We start from the raw sequence: 18,545 nt of genomic DNA, 5'->3' as shown, positions 1-18,545 counted from the left end.
GTTTTTCTATGGCTGCTTTTGCCGATGCGCTCAAGCCAGAAAAGTTCAATGGTATGCACTTTAAGAGATGGCAAGTCAAGGCCACGCTCTGGCTTACTGCTATGAATGTCTTCCATGTTAGTAAAGGCAGACCTGAGGGTCCACTGACTCCTGAACAGGAGAAAGAGTACGACCATGCCAATACTATGTTCACGGGAGCCGTTCTTAGCGCCCTTGTTGACCGTCTGGTTGATGCTAATATGCAGTATACAGACGGGAAAGAGTTGTGGGATGCACTTACTACTAAGTATGGTGCATCAGATGCTGGCAGTGACCTGTATATCATGGAGAGCTTTCATGATTATAAGATGGTTGATAATCGCTCTATTGTAGAGCAAGCTCATGAAATACAGTGTATAGCCAAGGAGCTCGACCACCTTAAGATAGTCCTTCCTGACCGATTTGTGGCTGGGTGCATTATTGCAAAGTTGCCTTCTACATGGAGGAACTTCGCCACAGCTCTGAAACATAAGAGACAGGAGATATCAGTTGAAAATCTGATAGCGTCTCTGGATGTTGAGGAGAAAGCTCGGGCTAAGGACACGGGATCTAAAGGAGGCGAGGGCCACTCCAGCGCCAACATGGTTCAGAAGAACCACAACAAGGGCAAAGGAAAGCCAAAATGTAACAAGCCCAACAAAACTACCAACTTCAAGAAGAAGAAGAACAAGGCTGAATTGACATGTTTCGCATGTGGCGAGGCGGGTCATTTTGCCAAGGATTGTCCCGATCGAGCGGATCGCCGTGGCAAAAAGGGCAATGTCAACACAGTGGTCGCTAGCAATGAGGAAGACAAAGGGTATGGTAATTTACCTTTCATCTTCTCAGTATTTCAATCACCTAGCTGGTGGCTTGATACTGGTGCTAATGTTCATGTGTGTTCTGACATCAACTTGTTCTCTTCTTATCAGGGCGCCCGGGATTCTTCCGTGCTAATGGGGAATGGGTCACATGCTTCTGTTCATGGCACTGGCACGGTGGATCTGAAGTTTACTTCGGGAAAGATCGTGCAGCTGAAGAACGTGCATCATGTCCCTTCTATACACAAGAATCTCGTTAGCGGAACCCTTCTATGTAGAGATGGGTTCAAGGTAGTTTTAGAGTCCAATAAATTAGTTGTGTCCAAGTCTGGACAATTTATTGGTAAAGGCTATGATTGCGGAGGCTTGTTCCGCTTTTCTTTGTTAGATTTCAATAATAAGTCTGTGAACCATATTTGTGCTAATGTTGATGATCTTGCGAGTATTTGGCATTCTCGTTTGTGTCATATTAATTTTGGCTCTATGTCTCGGCTTGCAACCATGAGTTTAATTCCGAATATCACCATAGTCAAAGGTTCTAAGTGCCATAGTTGTGTGCAGTCGAAGCAACCTCGAAAGCCTCATAAGGCTGCTGAGGAGAGACACCTGGCACCACTAGAACTCATACATTCTGATCTTTGTGAGATGAATGGTGTGTTGACAAAAGGTGGTAAGAGATACTTCATGACATTGATTGATGATGCATCTAGATTTTGCTATGTATACTTGCTAAAAACTAAAGATGAGGCTTTAGACTACTTTAAAATCTATAAGGCTGAGGTTGAAAACCAACTAGAGAGAAAGATCAAACGTCTTAGATCAGATCGTGGTGGCGAGTTCTTTCCCAAAGTCTTTGATGATTTCTGTGCAGAACATGGCATTATTCATGAGAGGACTCCTCCCTATTCACCCGAGTCAAACGGGATTGCTGAAAGGAAAAACCGTACGTTGACTGACCTGGTGAATGCCATGTTAGACACTTGTGGTTTATCTAAGGCATGGTGGGGGGAGGCAGTCCTGACTTCATGTCATGTTCTGAATAGAATTCCTATGGGCAAAGAAGAGAAAACCCCTTATGAGAAGTGGGTTGGGAGAAAACCATCACTTTCATACTTGCGCACTTGGGGGTGCATGGCGAAAGTCAATGTACCAATTAATAAAAAGCGCAAGCTTGGTCCAAGGACAGTGGATTGTGTCTTTCTTGGATATGCTTCGTGTAGCATAGCATATAGATTTTTAGTAGTTAAATCTGAAGTTCCTGATGTGTATGTTGATACTATTATGGAATCACGTGATGCTACTTTCTTTGAGCATATATTTCCAATGAAAGACATTCATAGCAATTCTAGATACTCTTCTGAGATAATTCCTGAACATAATACACCTATTGAGAGTTTTGAACAGCCACATGAAATTGTCCTAGAGGAGGATGACAATGATGCTCCTAAAAGGAGCAAGAGACAAAGGGTTGAAAAATCCTTTGGTAATGATTTCATTGTGTACCTTGTGGACGATACTCCTACTACCATTGCAGAAGCATTTGCATCTCCAGATGCAGATGATTGGAAAGAAGCAGTTCATAATGAGATGGACTCTATTCTTTCAAATGGTACGTGGGAAGTCACTGATCGACCCTATGGATGCAAACCCGTGGGTTGTAAGTGGGTGTTTAAAAAGAAGCTCAAGCCTGATGGTACAATTGAAAAGTACAAGGCTAGGCTTGTGGCTAAAGGCTATACTCAGAAAGAAGGAGAAGACTTCTTTGATACTTACTCACCTGTTGCTAGAATGACCACTATTCGAGTACTACTTTCTTTGGCTGCCTCGTATGGTCTCCTTGTTCATCAGATGGATGTAAAGACAGCTTTTCTTAATGGAGAGCTGGACGAGGAAATCTATATGGAACAGCCTGATGGATTTGTAGTAAAGGGTCAAGAAAGCAAGGTGTGCAAGTTATTGAAATCTTTGTATGGTCTGAAGCAAGCACCAAAGCAGTGGCATGAGAAGTTTGACACTACTCTAACGTCTGCAGGCTTTGCCATTAATGAGGCAGACAGGTGTGTATATTATCGCTGTGGTGGGGGCGAAGGAGTTATATTGTGCTTATATGTTGATGATATATTGATATTTGGCACAAACATTGATGTGATCAATGAAGTCAAGTCTTTTCTATCAAAGAGTTTTGATATGAAAGATCTGGGAGAAGCTGATGTGATTCTAAACATCAAGCTGATTAAGGCAGATGGTGGGATTACTCTCTCGCAATCTCACTATGTTGAAAAGGTTTTGAAGCGATTTGGCTTCTCTGAGTGCAAACCTTCTCCAACTCCTTATGATCCCAGTGTGACACTGCGAAAGAACAAGAGAATTGGTTTAGACCAATTGAGATACTCTCAGATTGTCGGTTCACTCATGTATCTTGCTGGTGCAACAAGGCCCGATATCTCGTTTGCTGTGAGCAAATTGAGTAGGTTCATGTCAAACCCCGGGACTGATCATTGGCATGCACTTGAGCGGGTTATGCGCTACCTGCAAGGTACAATGAGTTATGGAATTCACTATTCTGGTCAGCATGCAGTACTTGAAGGATATAGTGATTCGAACTGGATATCTGATGCAGACGAGCTTTATGCCACCAGTGGTTATGTCTTTACTATTGGTGGAGGTGCGGTATCATGGAGGTCATGCAAGCAGACCATTTTGACGAGGTCAACCATGGAAGCCGAGCTAGCTGCACTTGACACAGCAACCGTTGAGGCAGAATGGTTGCGTGAACTCTTGATGGACTTGCCGGTGGTTGAGAAACCAATACCAGCTATCCTTATGAACTGTGACAATCAGACAGTGATTGCTAAAGTGACGAGTTCTAAGGATAATGGAAAGTCATCAAGACATGTCAAAAGACGATTGAAGTCTGTCAGAAAGTTGAGAAACTCCGGAGTTATAAGTGTGACTTATATTTCAACAGATAAAAATCTGGCAGATCCTTTTACCAAGGGACTACCACGTAATGTGATAGAAATCGCATCGAGAGAGATGGGTATGAGACCCGAATAAAGTTGCCATGGTGGAAACCCAGTCTATGTGATCGGAGATCCCGTGAATTAGGTCCTGGGAAGAACAAGCCATTGGTGAACTGAGGAGAGTAACTTTTGACCCTCTCTAAGTAAAGATGCAATACTCTCAAATGCTGTAAGGCAGGTTGGCTTTGTGCCTTAATGTGTTCTGTTGGCTTGTATTAGCGAAGATGTTGTCCTGCAGAACATTCTTTGAAAGAACACACCTATATGAGTTAGACTGTCTAACGTCGCAGTCTATGAGATTTGGGTGATCTCTAGTAAACTCATGAAGAGACCTTGGAGTACGACGTATATGCTCCACCCGAGAAGGGGACTACTGGTAGCCAAGTACTGGTCATGACTTCAAGTGAAACCCATTCACGCAAAACTTGCAATTCAAGGCATAGTCCATTGTCCAAGTTGTGGGTTGGTGTAATTTGGAGTTCTAGGCGGAAGTTCAACTTAACAGTCTCTGCTGAAAAACTAGTATATTAAACAGTAGTGAACAGTGGCGAAAACTGCAGATGGGCATTTGAGATCTGGTGGGGGATTGTTAGGATTTATGGGCTTGGCCCAATTAAGTTATTCAAATAAATCCCAGGAAAATCTCAAAAGCCCATATAAGTGGATGGCAAAGGGATAGGTGGAACCAATAGCACCATATTGCTAGCTCTTGTGGAGTAGAGCTAACTTAAATATGGAAGCCACACTCACTCACCAAGTCATGGATGAGAGGAGAGAGTGTGGAGAGCCACACGCGCGCGCGCGCGCTCGCTCGCCTCGCCTCGCCTGGCCTGGCCTGGCCTGGCCTGGCCTGGCCGGGGCGGGGCGGGGCGGGGCGAAGGGCGCGGGCGCACGACATGCGCGTGAATGGTCCGCCGAAATCCGGCCCCTCGCCTTGCGGGGGCGCGGCTACCTTTTGCCGTTTGATTTTTTGGTTTCTTGGCTGTTACGCTTATCCTAACCGATCGCTACAAAATCTCAACTGATTGCGAGATTTTCGTGGGTGGATAAGCACGGGGGTCGCGGACTCGGCCCTATAAAAGGAGCCCGGCAGCCAGCCTCCAAATCATCCCCAGATCCCAGTTCGCTTTCGCCTCTCTTCATAGCTGAGCCGCCTTTTAGTTCCCTTCGTCCCGACCGCAGAGGTGCATCTGCGATCAGGAGAGCAGGTCTCCGGAACCCTTCGTCTTCTAGATCCTGCACCGGGAGAGGGCGAATAAGGTTTTTGGGAAGCGTCTTCACGCGACTGCTCGTGATCTTCTGACATCGTCGACCCAGCTGATCCTGGCGCGCGCCAACAATCAGTAAGTCTAATCAGTACGCATCATCTGATTTGACTTTTATTTCAGTTCTTCTGATTTGGTCATGATTTATATTCGGAATTTAATTTGGAATTTGTCTAATTATTCAACAGATAGTGCGTGCACAGTGATCCGCTAAGAATAGTGTGTGCAAGTACCAACCGCTATTTTAGCAGAAGCTTTATGTTGTTGGATGCTATAGTAGGGTATATAATGGTATAGAGTTCGAGAGTCTCACCTTCCTATGTCAAGCATGCATGCATCCGTTTGTCATGCAACTGAACAGCTGGCCGAGCGGCTTGTCGTGCCACCCAACATCATATCCACCACACATTGATTCTCTCTTCTTACATACCAGGCCATGCATGTTCCAAACCTAGACCTAGAGCCAGGGGCGGAGCAAGAAAAAAATTAGGAGAAGTTGAGTTAAACGGCTACAACGATATAATCCTACTAAATCACTTACAATAGAGACATATATAATAGTTTGATGTTAGTATTATAATAAAACATTAAATTACCTCCTAAATTTAAGATATGTTTGCATAAACTTTGGAAAGTTGTGTAATGTCATATTTTTTTAAAAAAATAGCATACTTCACTAGTTAGATTTCAATTTCTCAAAATAAAGAAAAACAAACGGAGGCCTTAGACAGTTTTAGGCGTAAATTATGACATAAGATGAGTTTTTCCATTGCTTTGGTGAAAATTCGTATCGAAGAAACGTCGTTCGATAGTCGTTGTAGGAATACGATCGACACTGGAGCTCTTTAGAAAACATTTAGATAAGTCGTTTTATTTACTAAATAAATTAAAAACATATTTTAACTATTTAAATTTATATTATAAACTATAGCTTCACGTCCAAGTTTTAAAACGTAAACAATCCCAAACATCTCTAGAATGCTGGTACGTACTGTGTGTGTAAGGCGGAGCTAAAACTTATTATTGGTGTCAGCTGATAACACTGGTAAAATTTCGAAAAAAAAACAGCATAAAATGGTGTCTAAACACTGTTTATAATTAACAGTGATGATCGACACCAGCGAACCCGGGGGGAACTGGTTGGTCCCGAACTCTGCCGTGGCGAGCTCGCAGGGCAAAGGGCCGGGCCCGGGCGTGGCGAGTGGCGTGCATGTTGATGTTGTCAGTGGTTGGTGGTCGAGGTGGACCCAGGCACCAAAGATTCCGAGCCTGGACTAGCTAGATCGGTCCGGAAAGGGAATCTCTGTGGCAGCTCGATCTGCTGCCAAAAGATCTACTACTGCAAATGGCAGCTACTAGCCTGCTACCCCGTTGATGCGTGGACTAGAGAGCTGTACCTTTTCTGAGAAGCTGAGAAGTTGAACGTGGATAGAAACTGACCGGTAAGAATTTGAGTATTTGGTAACCTGGCTGCCTGTAGAGAAAAGCTGCTCGTTAGAATCTAGATGTTTAAATAAGTATCTTTTCAAATGATAGATTCGTATAATAAAACTGATAAAATAATAGGTTATCGAACTCATGAGCTTGTAATTGAAAAATAATATGTTCATTAGAGATAAACTTGGCCGCATATGGCACATTCTACTGGATTACTAACAAAATAACATGTGTAAGGTGGTACTTTACTACAACAAGTATTTGATACAGTAATCATTAGTATCCATGAGTTGTTACATATGTGTACTTACAGATCGTCGTGACAAAATAAATTTATTGGCACGTCTAAACCGGAGTGTCACATGTCTCTTTTTCTTCATGACTAGCTTTCTCAGTTAGCGGCTGGGTGGGTGCTTCTCCCGGACCATTAGAATGTTGCTTCGGGTCGAAGCGCTTGCTCCAGAAGCCGGATGAGAACCTGGCTGTTTGGTTCGATTTCTAGCTTTTGGCTGTCAGAATCTCAAAAGAAGCTGATCCAAATACAACAGTAAGATGCTCACTAGGATATCCTCTGCCTTTTGCTCTAATTTAAACAACCATAATATTGTGGTTCCATTCATTTAACTATCCCTAAGTAAGGCGAGCAAAGGTACGTAGTACTAGTAGTTTAGCCAGATGTAGGCTATAAGCCATTCATATGTACTTTAGAGCTACCTATATAGTCATCGCATATAAGATCATATTTAGAAGTAAAGTATTTTTTATAATTTCTAAATAATACCAATATACAATGTTTTTTGCTAATATCATAGTATTTTTTGTTATAAGGTGTTTGGTTGCATTCCTGAAAAATATGTTTTTAAAACCATGATATTCTAAATGTCATGGCATTTTTAGAGTAATGGAAACTTCTGCTCCAACCCAAAGTTACATGCATCGTTTTTGCCTAATATCATGCACCGTTTATAATGTTGTATTTAGACAATGTTTTCTCAAAACCATGGTATTTTTGGAGCTGACCAAAACTATGTTATTGTCATGACAATTGCAATGTACAATATTGCAAAATCATAGTTTTGAGAAATATTTTTACCAAACAAGCCCTAATAGTTTGACTAAATTGTTGGCTATAAGAACGTTGAATATTTATTACTAGACCCACCTCTATATACTCTCATTCTCTCACCACATGTCTTGGAATCTGTGCTACAGCTAGCTCTTAGTCGACTTATATTTAGCAGCCCACTTCTTCTCTTTCTTCTCTTCTTTCTCGTCCAACTTAGTAAAAAATCTGATGTGACAAACTATTTAACCCACTTACATCATCCTATTATACTTGCTCTTAACCAACGGTTGATTGTAAGCCATTGACACGTCCTTTACAGTCATCTTATACTCCCTCCGTTTCGTTTTATATGTCGCTGGATAGTACAAAATTGAACTATCCAGCGACATATAAAACGAAACGGAGGGAGTATAATAGGTTGGTTATTTTGTTAGCTGAAAGAATATTGAGAAATTATTACTCAGGCCACCTTCATACTCTCATTCTCTTACAACATATTTTGGGACATATGTTATAGCCAGCTATGAGTTGGCTAATAATTAGCAGTCTGCTTCTTCTCTCTCTTTCAACTTAGCAAAACCCTGATGTGGTAAACCATTTAGCAAGCTTACATCATCATATTATACTTGCTCTAAGAGCTTTTGTATCAGCTAAAGAGGCCTAGGATGGGAAAAATGAAACAAGATTTCAGTGTTAAATGTCATTCCATGATTTTATAAGCTTATTACAATAACATACAATAACATTTAAGTATTGCATGGTGTTGCGAAACAAAATGCCCGGTGTAGTTTTCTCAGTTTCCAATATGTAGGAGATGAAACAAAACATTTATGTGATATGTTCGGTAAAGACTTCGACGACCCTATGCAATGGATGGTGATTTATGTAGTTATTAGATGGTGCTAACCAAATTTCTTTAAGATATACTATTATTGAACGTTAAAACTATGTACGTTCATAGCATATTGAAATGTATCTCTATGAAGCTTTATTTGTTATACACATTGTATGTTGTTTTTCCTTTTGTTTTATTGCTTGATTCATTTTGCCTTTGAGTGATTTCTTATGCAAATGTGTTATCGTATTGCCTCCTGCACAAGTATGATATGTATATATTGCGGTTTAATGATTAACGGGAAACTATTTTAGTTAGTGTTTAGTCACAACAAATTTGGTTAATATTTTGGTAAATTGAAAGTAATTTATAATTGATAACTTAATTATATATTTTCTCCGTTCTTTTTTATTTGTCGCATTTTAGTTTAAAAATGAACTAACGGTAACAAATATTCAAGAATGGAGGTAGTAATTTTTTTGAAATTAACGAAGCGCTCGGACGATATACGAAGATTACACATCTATAGCAAGTTAGCTTCAACAAGCTTTCCCAAATATAATAAGGGCACGATGAACCTGATATCAATACAATGATGCATTATGTATGTGCGTGATTATGATTCAACGATTATTTTGTTTGTAAATAATATAATAACAACACGGAGCTAACATAATCATGCTCTAAATGGTCCAATGGAATTAGAAGATATACGCCCATGTTCATTTTTTCAAGGAATGTGTGCAACATTACCAGTTAAGAAACTAAAGCTGGTGTTTTAAGTTTGACTTTGCGACAACTAAAATTTGTCTAACCCTTAGATAATACTATATGAAAAGAAAACATAAATGAAAATACAATACACATCACAGTTGAAAGGGATTTAGAAGAAAATAAACTAATTTTTCTCTTGATTCTCTTTAATTTCGAAGAGGACTCGACCCTTAATAATCGGGGACCACCTCAACTTCAAGGTACACACTAGAAAAATAAACTTTACAAATTCTCACCAATATCTAACAATTCAGTCACTTCGATCATGATTAACGATAGATTAAAAGCCATTGAATATGTTATTGAGTCGATTTTCACGCTATTGAGTCGATTTTCACCGAGTGCAGAAAGAATGGGAGTTGAGATTGAGTTGTTGCCGGTCTAGAGCTATGATATGATCACCGTGGTCTAGAGTTGGCATGACAATGAGCTGGCAAATTAAATACGCCACTCCGTCAAATGAAAAATACACACTCTCCTTTCTAAAAAAAACAAATATATTTAACTTTAACTAAATGTATGAAAAAATATTAATATTTACGATGTAGAACTAGTATTGTTATAATAAATACATCTTGATAATCAATACACAAATATTGCTAAATTTTTTAATTGACCTACTTCTCTGCTCTCTATCTGCATTTCTACTATTAAAGCAATAGTTTCAATGATTGTCCCGCGTCAATATTTTTTAAAAAAAACTACATATCTTTAGAATCAACCCGCACTCCTGCAATCTTTTCTCTACTACTTTAATAAGAGAGTTTATGTAAAAAAATAAGGTAAAATTATGTATAAGTGAATATTTGAATCTTAATTGTTGACTCTACATTCACATCTACCTAATTAATAGAAAACATATATTTTATGATTTATTAAAACAAAATTTATCCTACGTTATATATATAATTTAAACTTAAGGAAGTCTGATGAACCTGAATCGACGAACAAGACGAGATCGGCGCAGTTGACACATCCGCACCCACCGGCAGGATCAGCCGATTTTATTAACCTGCTATCTGAAAATGGAGATCATGCAGTCACATGATTCGGTGGTTGACAGAAACGTGTCATCAAAAGGTGAAAAAGATGCTCACAGCGGAAAACCCTCGTGCTGCGTCGGTCACGCGCGACGCAGGCCCTGTGTACCCTCAGGCCATGCATGTTGGCTCGGACAGCACAAACTTTCGGCGCTGATATGATGTGTGATTGATGTGTCCGAACTCTGAGGATTGATGAGCTGCAGACTGCCGGCGTTCCGATCAGCCGAATAGGGGGAGTACACTGTACACTGCAGCCTCCTACTTGACTTGCACAGGTTATTACCAGCTTGTGTCAACCTGACCCAACACCAGATACGGACCGTGTTGAACTACTCGTGACCTGATCCGAACCTGGCTCGACCCGAACGTTTGAACAGATATACTTTCGTGAGCTAATCAAAAGAATAAGTTTTTTTTAAAGTGTTGACACATGATGGTGCTGGGAAACCGTGCTTCATAGTAGTAGAGAAATAAGTAATACTCCCTCTATTCTAAATTAGTATTCACTTTTAGCTCTTATTTTTTTTATATCTATATTCAAGTAAATGATTATAAATCTACACATATACAAAACATATACATCAATTATTATATTATGGATCCACTAAAAATCTAAACCGAACTTTAATTTGGGACCGATGTACAGTAGAAGAAAACTACAATGTTACGGCGACATAGCTTGGGTTTAATTTGAATATTATCCAATCCAAGACTAGCTAGCTAGTACATTATGTTTACTTTCTTTCACTTTTATGGACACAAATATAGGACAATTAATTATTTCGATGTGGCCTAGCAAATATCGAAAACGACACAACATTGTATAGTGGTACGGTAGTCTTGATTATAACGTCACCATACGACACTGTGCATTAAAAAAGGTTACGATTTACGAGAGAATGTATTTTTTTTTCATTTTTAATACAAAATGTTACAAGAAACATCATCCACGGTTGTCCGACATAGATTTAAAACTCATACATACATAGATCACGCTAATTAAACAAAAACGTTAAATAAGGGGAACATAACTGTTGTGCACGAGCATTTGATGCATATGTGTTGCAATTTTGCAAATGAACTAACAAAGTTAACAAAAAAATCTTAAAAGAATTCATGTATTCTTTCCACCCTACACTAAGTATATATGTCAACAACTAATATGCAATCAAGTCTTATGCAAGCGTGCAAGTGAGGTTCCTGGTTCGTTAGATTATAATTCAACCATGTATCACATTTAACACTTAAACTCTTCCACTACCAGCTCATGTAGATTTATACCACGATCATGTCTACAATTAGATTATGGTCTAACAGACTAATTATTAAGAAGTTCGCTTGTCACTTACACATAAGGTCTGATTGCATATTAGTTGTTGCAATTATCTATAAAGTTTCAAAGTTAAATCCGTTATACTTTAGCTGTAATACAAAATATGTAATAATAATTTGAACTTGAATTTTTTTATATAATTGGATCAAGTTGGAAAAAATATGTATAATTTTTTAGATTTTGTCAGTTTATGTACAACATATATGCACCAAAGTCTATACGATATGTTCTTTTAAATAAAACATCTCTAATGATAGAAACCCCTGGGCGCTCTGGTTTTCTTTTTCGGATCTTCGCTCTCCCGGCGCACCGCCCATCATCAGTTCGTCGCCGCGGTTTAAAACCTTTTCATTTCACGGCTTCCCCTCCCACTAGGCCACTACTGCTACTGCCCCACCCTTGGGTGAGCTCCGCCTATAAATGACAGCCCCGCCTCCCTCCAAGTTCAAACGCACGCTGCACGCTCGCAGGCGGCCGACCGTGGCCCCCACCACCGCCTGCCGCCGCCACTGCCCCCCTCTCCACTCGGGATCCCGTCCTATCGCGGCCGCCGCAAGCCATAATGGTGAGGGGGCTGGGGTCGAAGCGGAGGGTGGCGGAGGAGGAGTCCTCGGAGGAGGAGTACGAGGTGGAGGTGGTCCGCGACCACATCGCCTCCTCCCGCGGCAGCCGCCTCGCGCTCTTCGGCTCCGAGCTCCGCCTCGGCCGCTTCCGCCCGCGCCGCCGCAGGCGCCTCCCGCTCGCCGGGGAAGGCGCCGCCGAGGGCTTCTTCCACGGCCTCGTCATCCACCCCGACAACAAGTACGTGATCGACGCCGTTCCCACCCCGCGACCTCGTTAATAATTTGCTTTCGAAGCTTCCGGTTTCGCGCGCGCGATGCCTGTTGCTTGTTCTGGAAGCTGCCGCCGGCGAGGTCCGACGCGGCGCGCTAGATCGGTCGGCGTAGGTCCGATCGTATGGCTCCCGCGAATCGCCAGAACTGATCGTGTGATCGATCACGACCACAAAAACCCAATACTACTATTTTATATAAAAACTTCGTCGTCATCTGCGTGTACTATGTTTTTGGTAGGTAATTACCACCCACTAATGCCCCGGGCAGCAGGGGAATGTGAATCTCCCGGCCGGAAATATTCCTTATTTTTTTTCTATTTGAAGCTTTTGGTCTGATCGATCTGACGTTCGTGTTGTGGATCACTACGCGCGCGACATGAAGCTGACGGTGAACAGATCGAGAGCGTGCATCATATCAGCATCCCAGTCCCAGCCGCGAATTTCTCGCTACGCTTTAGTTGTAGTTGATAATGAGCTCGCCAGCTACGCAAAGCTACTAGTTGGACAGCCACCCCCGGTCACGGGGTAGGCTTTGACGGCCACACGAATATTATCCTTGCTTTAATTCAATCACTGCACGCTGCTAGCTATTTTTTCGGCACGAAATTACTTTCTTTTTTTTCACCCTTTTTCGTTTCTGAACGCAGAGTTTAATTTTGCCACCTATATAGTCACTACATATAGCCAAATAAGGATCAGCAAATATGCTTCCTAGGATCCACACGGCACAAGAATAATGTTTGCTAGATTGTACATATTATTAGAATTGATTAATGCAACCATGTCAACCTGTGCTTTACAATATCGGGGCTATCAGCATCGGTTTTACATGCGTGCTTAGATGTTACCAGGAAAAGATCAACCATTATTTATAACTCTAATACATAATGAAACGCTCAGTCTGCATGCTTATCACAATCAATAGGATACCTATAGTACGTAGCTTATAAAAGCACCCTTCCTCATATATGAAGGCCAACCAGGTGTACGGGCAACAACTGCGGAGGCTAAGCACTCCGAGTTTGATTTGGTTACCTGGCTGATCTGGACGGATGGGTTTAAAGAATCCATCTTCATCAGCATGCCAGGAGCTGTTTCGGACTCTTACCCCGGTAGTTTATCCTTGGCTGATGACGAAGCATCTGGGTTATAGCTGTCTTGATGCACAGATGTTCCTTGACAGCTACGCTATTCCGGTTGATTGATTGGGACTTCCGCGGTTCCGGGGTTAGCGGCGACCCGCCCACATAATAATCAAATCCGAGTTAGCGCGCATATTTTGGAGTTTCACCACCCACCCCATCATCAGCGTGACATATGTTATATGAATATATGAGGCCAATTGTTTGTGGATTCGTTTCTTCTTTATATATTCAGGCTACTTACTAATTAGCTCAGTACTTGTTAGAATTACTCAGGCTACTTACCATCAGCATGACACCAATTTTTTTATCTGAATATAATCGGCATGACAACATCAAAATGTAATTTTCTGTTCAAACGGTAAATTCGATTCCTTGCTTCTTTGGCTCCTTATCCCCCCCCCCCACCCCCCACCCCCTTTTGTTTTTGCTAATGGTTACGAGAGACAATATATATTTTGTCAACTGGGAGCCTGCTTTACCTAAATATCAGAAATGGCGAGGCACTATATATCCAGTTACCTAAATCGATTGGTCCATTGGTGTGGCTATCACCTTGAGCTCCTCCATGGATATAGCACTGAAACTTACCTTGTACAATGTTATTGATGCTAACTCATATACAATCGTATGGTGAAATCTTGTTACTGCCTTCATCATAAGTATGATACACGTTACTGAATCTGTGAAAAAAATTAAATTACTTTGGAGTTTCCTTCAGGTGGTACCGGTTATGGACCAAGTTCATACTGGTTTGGGCGGTGTACAGCTCCTTCTTCACGCCCCTGGAATTCGGCTTCTTCAGAGGCCTCCCCAAGAACCTCTTCTTCCTGGACGTAGCTGGGCAGACTGCATTCCTCATCGACATCGTCGTCAGGTTTTTCGTGGCGTACCGTGACCCAGACACGTACCGGGTCGTCTACAGCCCCGCCGCCATTGCGCTCCGCTACTGCAAATCGAGCTTCGTTTTCGACCTTCTTGGTTGCCTCCCGTGGGACGCTATCTACAAGGTCACATGATGCACACTCTCCCTTCCTTGCCCCCCAGCTAGAAAACCTCCATCTCCTAAATTAACTATCCCATTCCCATGATGGATTCCGTTCCGTCACACAGGCTTGTGGGAGCAAAGAGGAAGTAAGGTACCTGCTGTGGATTCGCTTGACACGGGTCACCAAGGTCACGGAGTTCTTCTGGCGTTTAGAGAAGGACATACGCGTCAACTACCTCTTCACCAGGATAGTGAAGCTCATAGTCGTGGAGCTCTACTGCACGCACACAGCGGCCTGCATCTTCTATTACCTGGCTACGACGCTTCCCGAATCCATGGAAGGGCACACGTGGATCGGGAGCTTGCAGCTGGGGGACTACAGGTTCACACATTTCAGGGAGATCGATCTCGCCAAGCGCTACATAACGTCCTTATATTTCGCCATCGTCACCATGGCAACCGTTGGTGAGAAACTATGAATAATCGGCATCCTGGTTTTCTTTCTTTCTCCACTACAGGTCGCCAGCTGTTAATTTTTTCCCCTCTTCAGGCTACGGGGACATCCATGCCGTCAACATCAGGGAGATGATATTCATCATGATCTACGTGTCCTTCGACATGATTCTAGGAGCCTACCTGATCGGCAACATGACCGCGCTCATCGTCAAGGGCTCCAGGACCGAGCGGTTTAGGGACAAGATGAAGGAGGTGATCAGGTACATGAACAGAAACAAACTTGGGAAGGAAATAAGGGAGCAGATCAAGGGACACCTGAGGTTGCAGTATGAGAGCAGCTACACCGAAGCATCCGTCCTTCAGGATATCCCGATTTCTATCCGTGCAAAGGTACAGTTTTTCTTATGCTTTTTTCCATCCTCCTGTACGTTGCAGCTGGTGCGTGATGAATTGTTTCGCGCCTGCAGATTTCTCAAACGCTGTATAAGCCATATATCGAAAGCATTCCACTGTTCAAGGGATGTTCCGCAGAGTTCATTCAACAGATTGTAAGTGTCATCTCTTTCATCCCAACTAGCTATGTGTGCTGAATGAACTACAAGGTAGGAAGAACTCCAGCAGGGTACCTTGTTGTGATATTGTTCTCAATCCCAAGATTTATCGTCTGACATGTTCTGCTGTAAAGGTGATCAGGTTGCAAGAGGAGTTCTTCCTACCAGGAGAAGTTATATTGGAGCAGGGAAGTGCAGTCGATCAGCTGTACTTCGTCTGCCACGGTGCACTGGTGAGCTCCCATGAAAAACAGCTGCTCTTCTGTAACCATCTTATCTTATGCTTGGGACATGTTCTTCTTGTCTGCAGGAAGGTGTAGGCATCGGTGAAGACGGGCAAGAGGAGACTCTGCTAATGCTGGAGCCAGAGAGCTCCTTCGGCGAGATCTCAATCCTCTGCAACATCCCGCAGCCCTACACGGTCCGCGTCTGCGAGCTCTGCCGGCTCCTGCGTCTCGACAAGCAGTCCTTCACCAATATCCTGGAGATCTACTTCGTCGACGGGAGGAGGATCCTGAGCAATCTCTCCGAGGTACATACATACATAGCCTCAGACGGCCCCATTGAATCGAATCCTCTGCAGTGGAGTGGATGATGTCCCCTGACGTGACGCGTTGATTTGTGACTGGCTGGGCTGGGTGCAGAGCGAGTATGGCGGACGGGTGAAGCAGCTGGAATCGGACATCACGTTCCACATCGGGAAGCAGGAGGCGGAGCTCACACTGCGGGTCAACAGCGCCGCCTTCTATGGCGACCTGCACCAGCTGAAAAGCCTGATCCGGGCAGGGGCTGATCCCAAGAACACCGACTACGACGGCCGCTCCCCTCTGGTACGAGCGAAATGCCTCTTGTCATCCGCAGACAGTAAGCTTCAAGATTGTGATGTGATCCGCGTTTTCCTCGCAGCATCTCGCGGCTTCCAGAGGGTACGAGGACGTCGTGCAGTTCCTCATCAACGAAGGCGTCGACATCGACCTTACCGGTACGAGCGAAATGCCTTTGCCATCATCTCCCCGTTATCCAGTTTCTTTCTTTTCTAGAATTCATTATTGCTACCAGTTTGATTATGCTGACATTTTTTCTTCTTCACCAGACCAGTTCGGGAACACGCCGTTGCTGGAGGCGGTGAAGCAGGGGCACGAACGGGTGGCAGCGCTGCTGTTCGCCAAGGGTGCGAAGCTGAGCCTCAAGAACGCCGGCAGCCACCTGTGCACGGCAGTTGCCAAGGGGGACTCGGACTTCATCCGGCGCGCCCTGGCCTACGGCGCCGACCCAAACTGCAGGGACTACGACCACCGCACGCCGCTCCACATCGCCGCCGCCGAGGGCCTCTACCTCATCGCCAAGATGCTCGTCGAGGCCGGCGCCAGCGTGTTCACCACGGACAGGTAATAATAGCATCAAAGCCCCCAAGCTCGTACTCGTACTAGTTTATAGATTATAATGCGATTTTTTTTTTGCGGTGTAACAACGCGGCCGATGTGTAGTGCAGATGGGGCACCACTCCGCTCGACGAAGCGCGCAAGTGCGGCGGCCGCACGCTGGGGGCGCTGCTGGAGGAGGCGCGGGCCAGCGAGCTGTCCATGTTCCCGGAGCGCGGCGAGGAAGTCAGGGACAAGGTGCACCCGCGACGGTGCTCGGTGTTCCCGTACCACCCGTGGCGGGCGAGCGCAGGCGAAGAGCGGCGCGCGGAGGGGGTGGTGCTGTGGATCCCGCACACCATCGAGAGCCTGGTCGCGTCGGCGCAGGAGAAGCTCGGCTTGCCTGGCCCGGCGGCGTCGCGGCTGCGGCTGCTGTGCGAGGACGGGGCCAGGGTGCTCGACGTCGACATGGTCAATGACGGCCAGAAGCTCTACCTGGTCGGAGGCGAGGACGGCGATCAGGAAGGTGGTCAGTAGATTGGGCATCCCTGTGTGGCATTTGCATGCTGCTTTTTTTTCAACCTTGTATGCCGGTTGTTGTTTTTTTGGCTATATATACGTGTGCAGTAGAAGAAAATGTAATCAAGTCCATCATCCGTGCTGGACACTGTACAGAACTACAAATTGGGAATAATGTAAGATGTGAAATGAAAATGCAATGTTAAGTCGCCCCAGGTCGGGCGGCTCTAGCCGCCGCCACCTCCTCTCTGCCTCACTGCCGTCGGAGCTAGCCAGTGGGATGTTCGCGCGGCTCGCGGTGAAGGCGGGACGATTCGGCCGGCTCTGGGCTCCTGCGCGGCGTCTTCGCCATCATCTGTGTTGCTCGAATGTTGTTGGCTGGCGGAGGCCTTGGGCGAGGTGGTCGTGCTAGGGCTTCAGGAGTATAGATGGCCAAACGGGCCGGCACGGTCCGTCGCTGGCACGGCCCGCTAGGCCTGGCTACGAATCGTGTCGTGCCTAGATGGGCCGGCGTGCCGCTGCCGCGGCCCAGGCACGGCCCGTGAGCCTGTTAGCCGTGCCGGGTCGGTCCGGTGGCACTATGGCCCATCTGAGTATATTGTAGAATTTAGCAAAAAATGTGTAGTTGTGGGGGCTCGAATTCACAACCTAGTGCATAAGAGACTTAAACGCATCCATCTAACTAGTGTAGCTACAATTTTATTGTGTTATATGTTGAATTCTTATACTTAATATATGTAACCTATTATTTTTAAAATAAAAAATATAACCGTGTCGTGCCCGTGCCAGCACTACGGGTCGAGATAGTGGCCCAGCCACGGCACTATAGCCGTGCCATGCCAGGCACTGGCACTATACTAACCGGACCGGGTCGTGCCTGGACCGTGCTTTTTCGTGCCGTGCCTGGGCTGGCCCATCGTGTTAGTGCCAAATGACCATCTATATTCAGGAGGCCCTGCTGGATAGCCTCTGCGTGCAGTTCGGGTTGAGCCTAGCAGTCTTCTCTAGCCTCAGCTTGGTTCAGCTTTTTTCTGACCAGCTTTTTTTAAAATCTGGCTGTGAGGAGAATCTGAGTATC

The 18,545-nt window shown here is 44.3% G+C and overlaps 1 protein-coding gene across 6 annotated transcripts; it reads left to right on the top strand.

The window, feature by feature from the left end:
- The first annotated feature begins 11,986 nt into the window (after positions 1–11,986).
- Positions 11,987–17,707, top strand: LOC606477 (outward rectifying potassium channel 1). Of its 6 annotated transcripts, none has more exons than XM_020539471.2 (11): positions 11,987–12,416; positions 14,314–14,602; positions 14,706–15,045; positions 15,131–15,426; positions 15,504–15,584; positions 15,722–15,820; positions 15,898–16,119; positions 16,232–16,417; positions 16,494–16,569; positions 16,681–16,975; positions 17,075–17,707. In XM_020539471.2, exons 1-11 carry the CDS (start codon positions 12,178–12,180, stop codon positions 17,640–17,642), a joined length of 2,691 nt encoding a protein of 896 aa, XP_020395060.1. In that variant the 5' UTR covers positions 11,987–12,177; the 3' UTR covers positions 17,643–17,707. The 6 variants fall into 6 exon arrangements, with proteins under 6 accessions (XP_020395060.1, XP_020395063.1, XP_020395062.1 ...); XM_020539474.3 differs by having other exon boundaries at positions 16,686–16,975; positions 17,080–17,697; XM_020539473.3 differs by having other exon boundaries at positions 16,686–16,975; positions 17,075–17,697.
- Positions 17,708–18,545: the final 838 nt, after the last annotated feature.

The sequence above is a fragment of the Zea mays genome, chromosome 6 (genome assembly GCF_902167145.1).
Source record: "Zea mays cultivar B73 chromosome 6, Zm-B73-REFERENCE-NAM-5.0, whole genome shotgun sequence".
NCBI lineage: Eukaryota > Viridiplantae > Streptophyta > Magnoliopsida > Poales > Poaceae > Zea > Zea mays.
This window is presented reverse-complemented; position numbering and strand designations above follow the sequence as displayed.

Excerpts from the sequence above, each read along its gene's own strand:
- LOC606477 (XM_020539471.2), top strand. The coding sequence starts at position 12,178 with ATGGTGAGGGGGCTGGGGTCGAAGCGGAGGGTGGCGGAGGAGGAGTCC. Across the intron at positions 15,427-15,503 it reads CGATTTCTATCCGTGCAAAG|ATTTCTCAAACGCTGTATAA; the intron begins GTACAGTTTTTC and ends TCGCGCCTGCAG. Across the intron at positions 15,821-15,897 it reads TCGTCTGCCACGGTGCACTG|GAAGGTGTAGGCATCGGTGA; the intron begins GTGAGCTCCCAT and ends TCTTGTCTGCAG.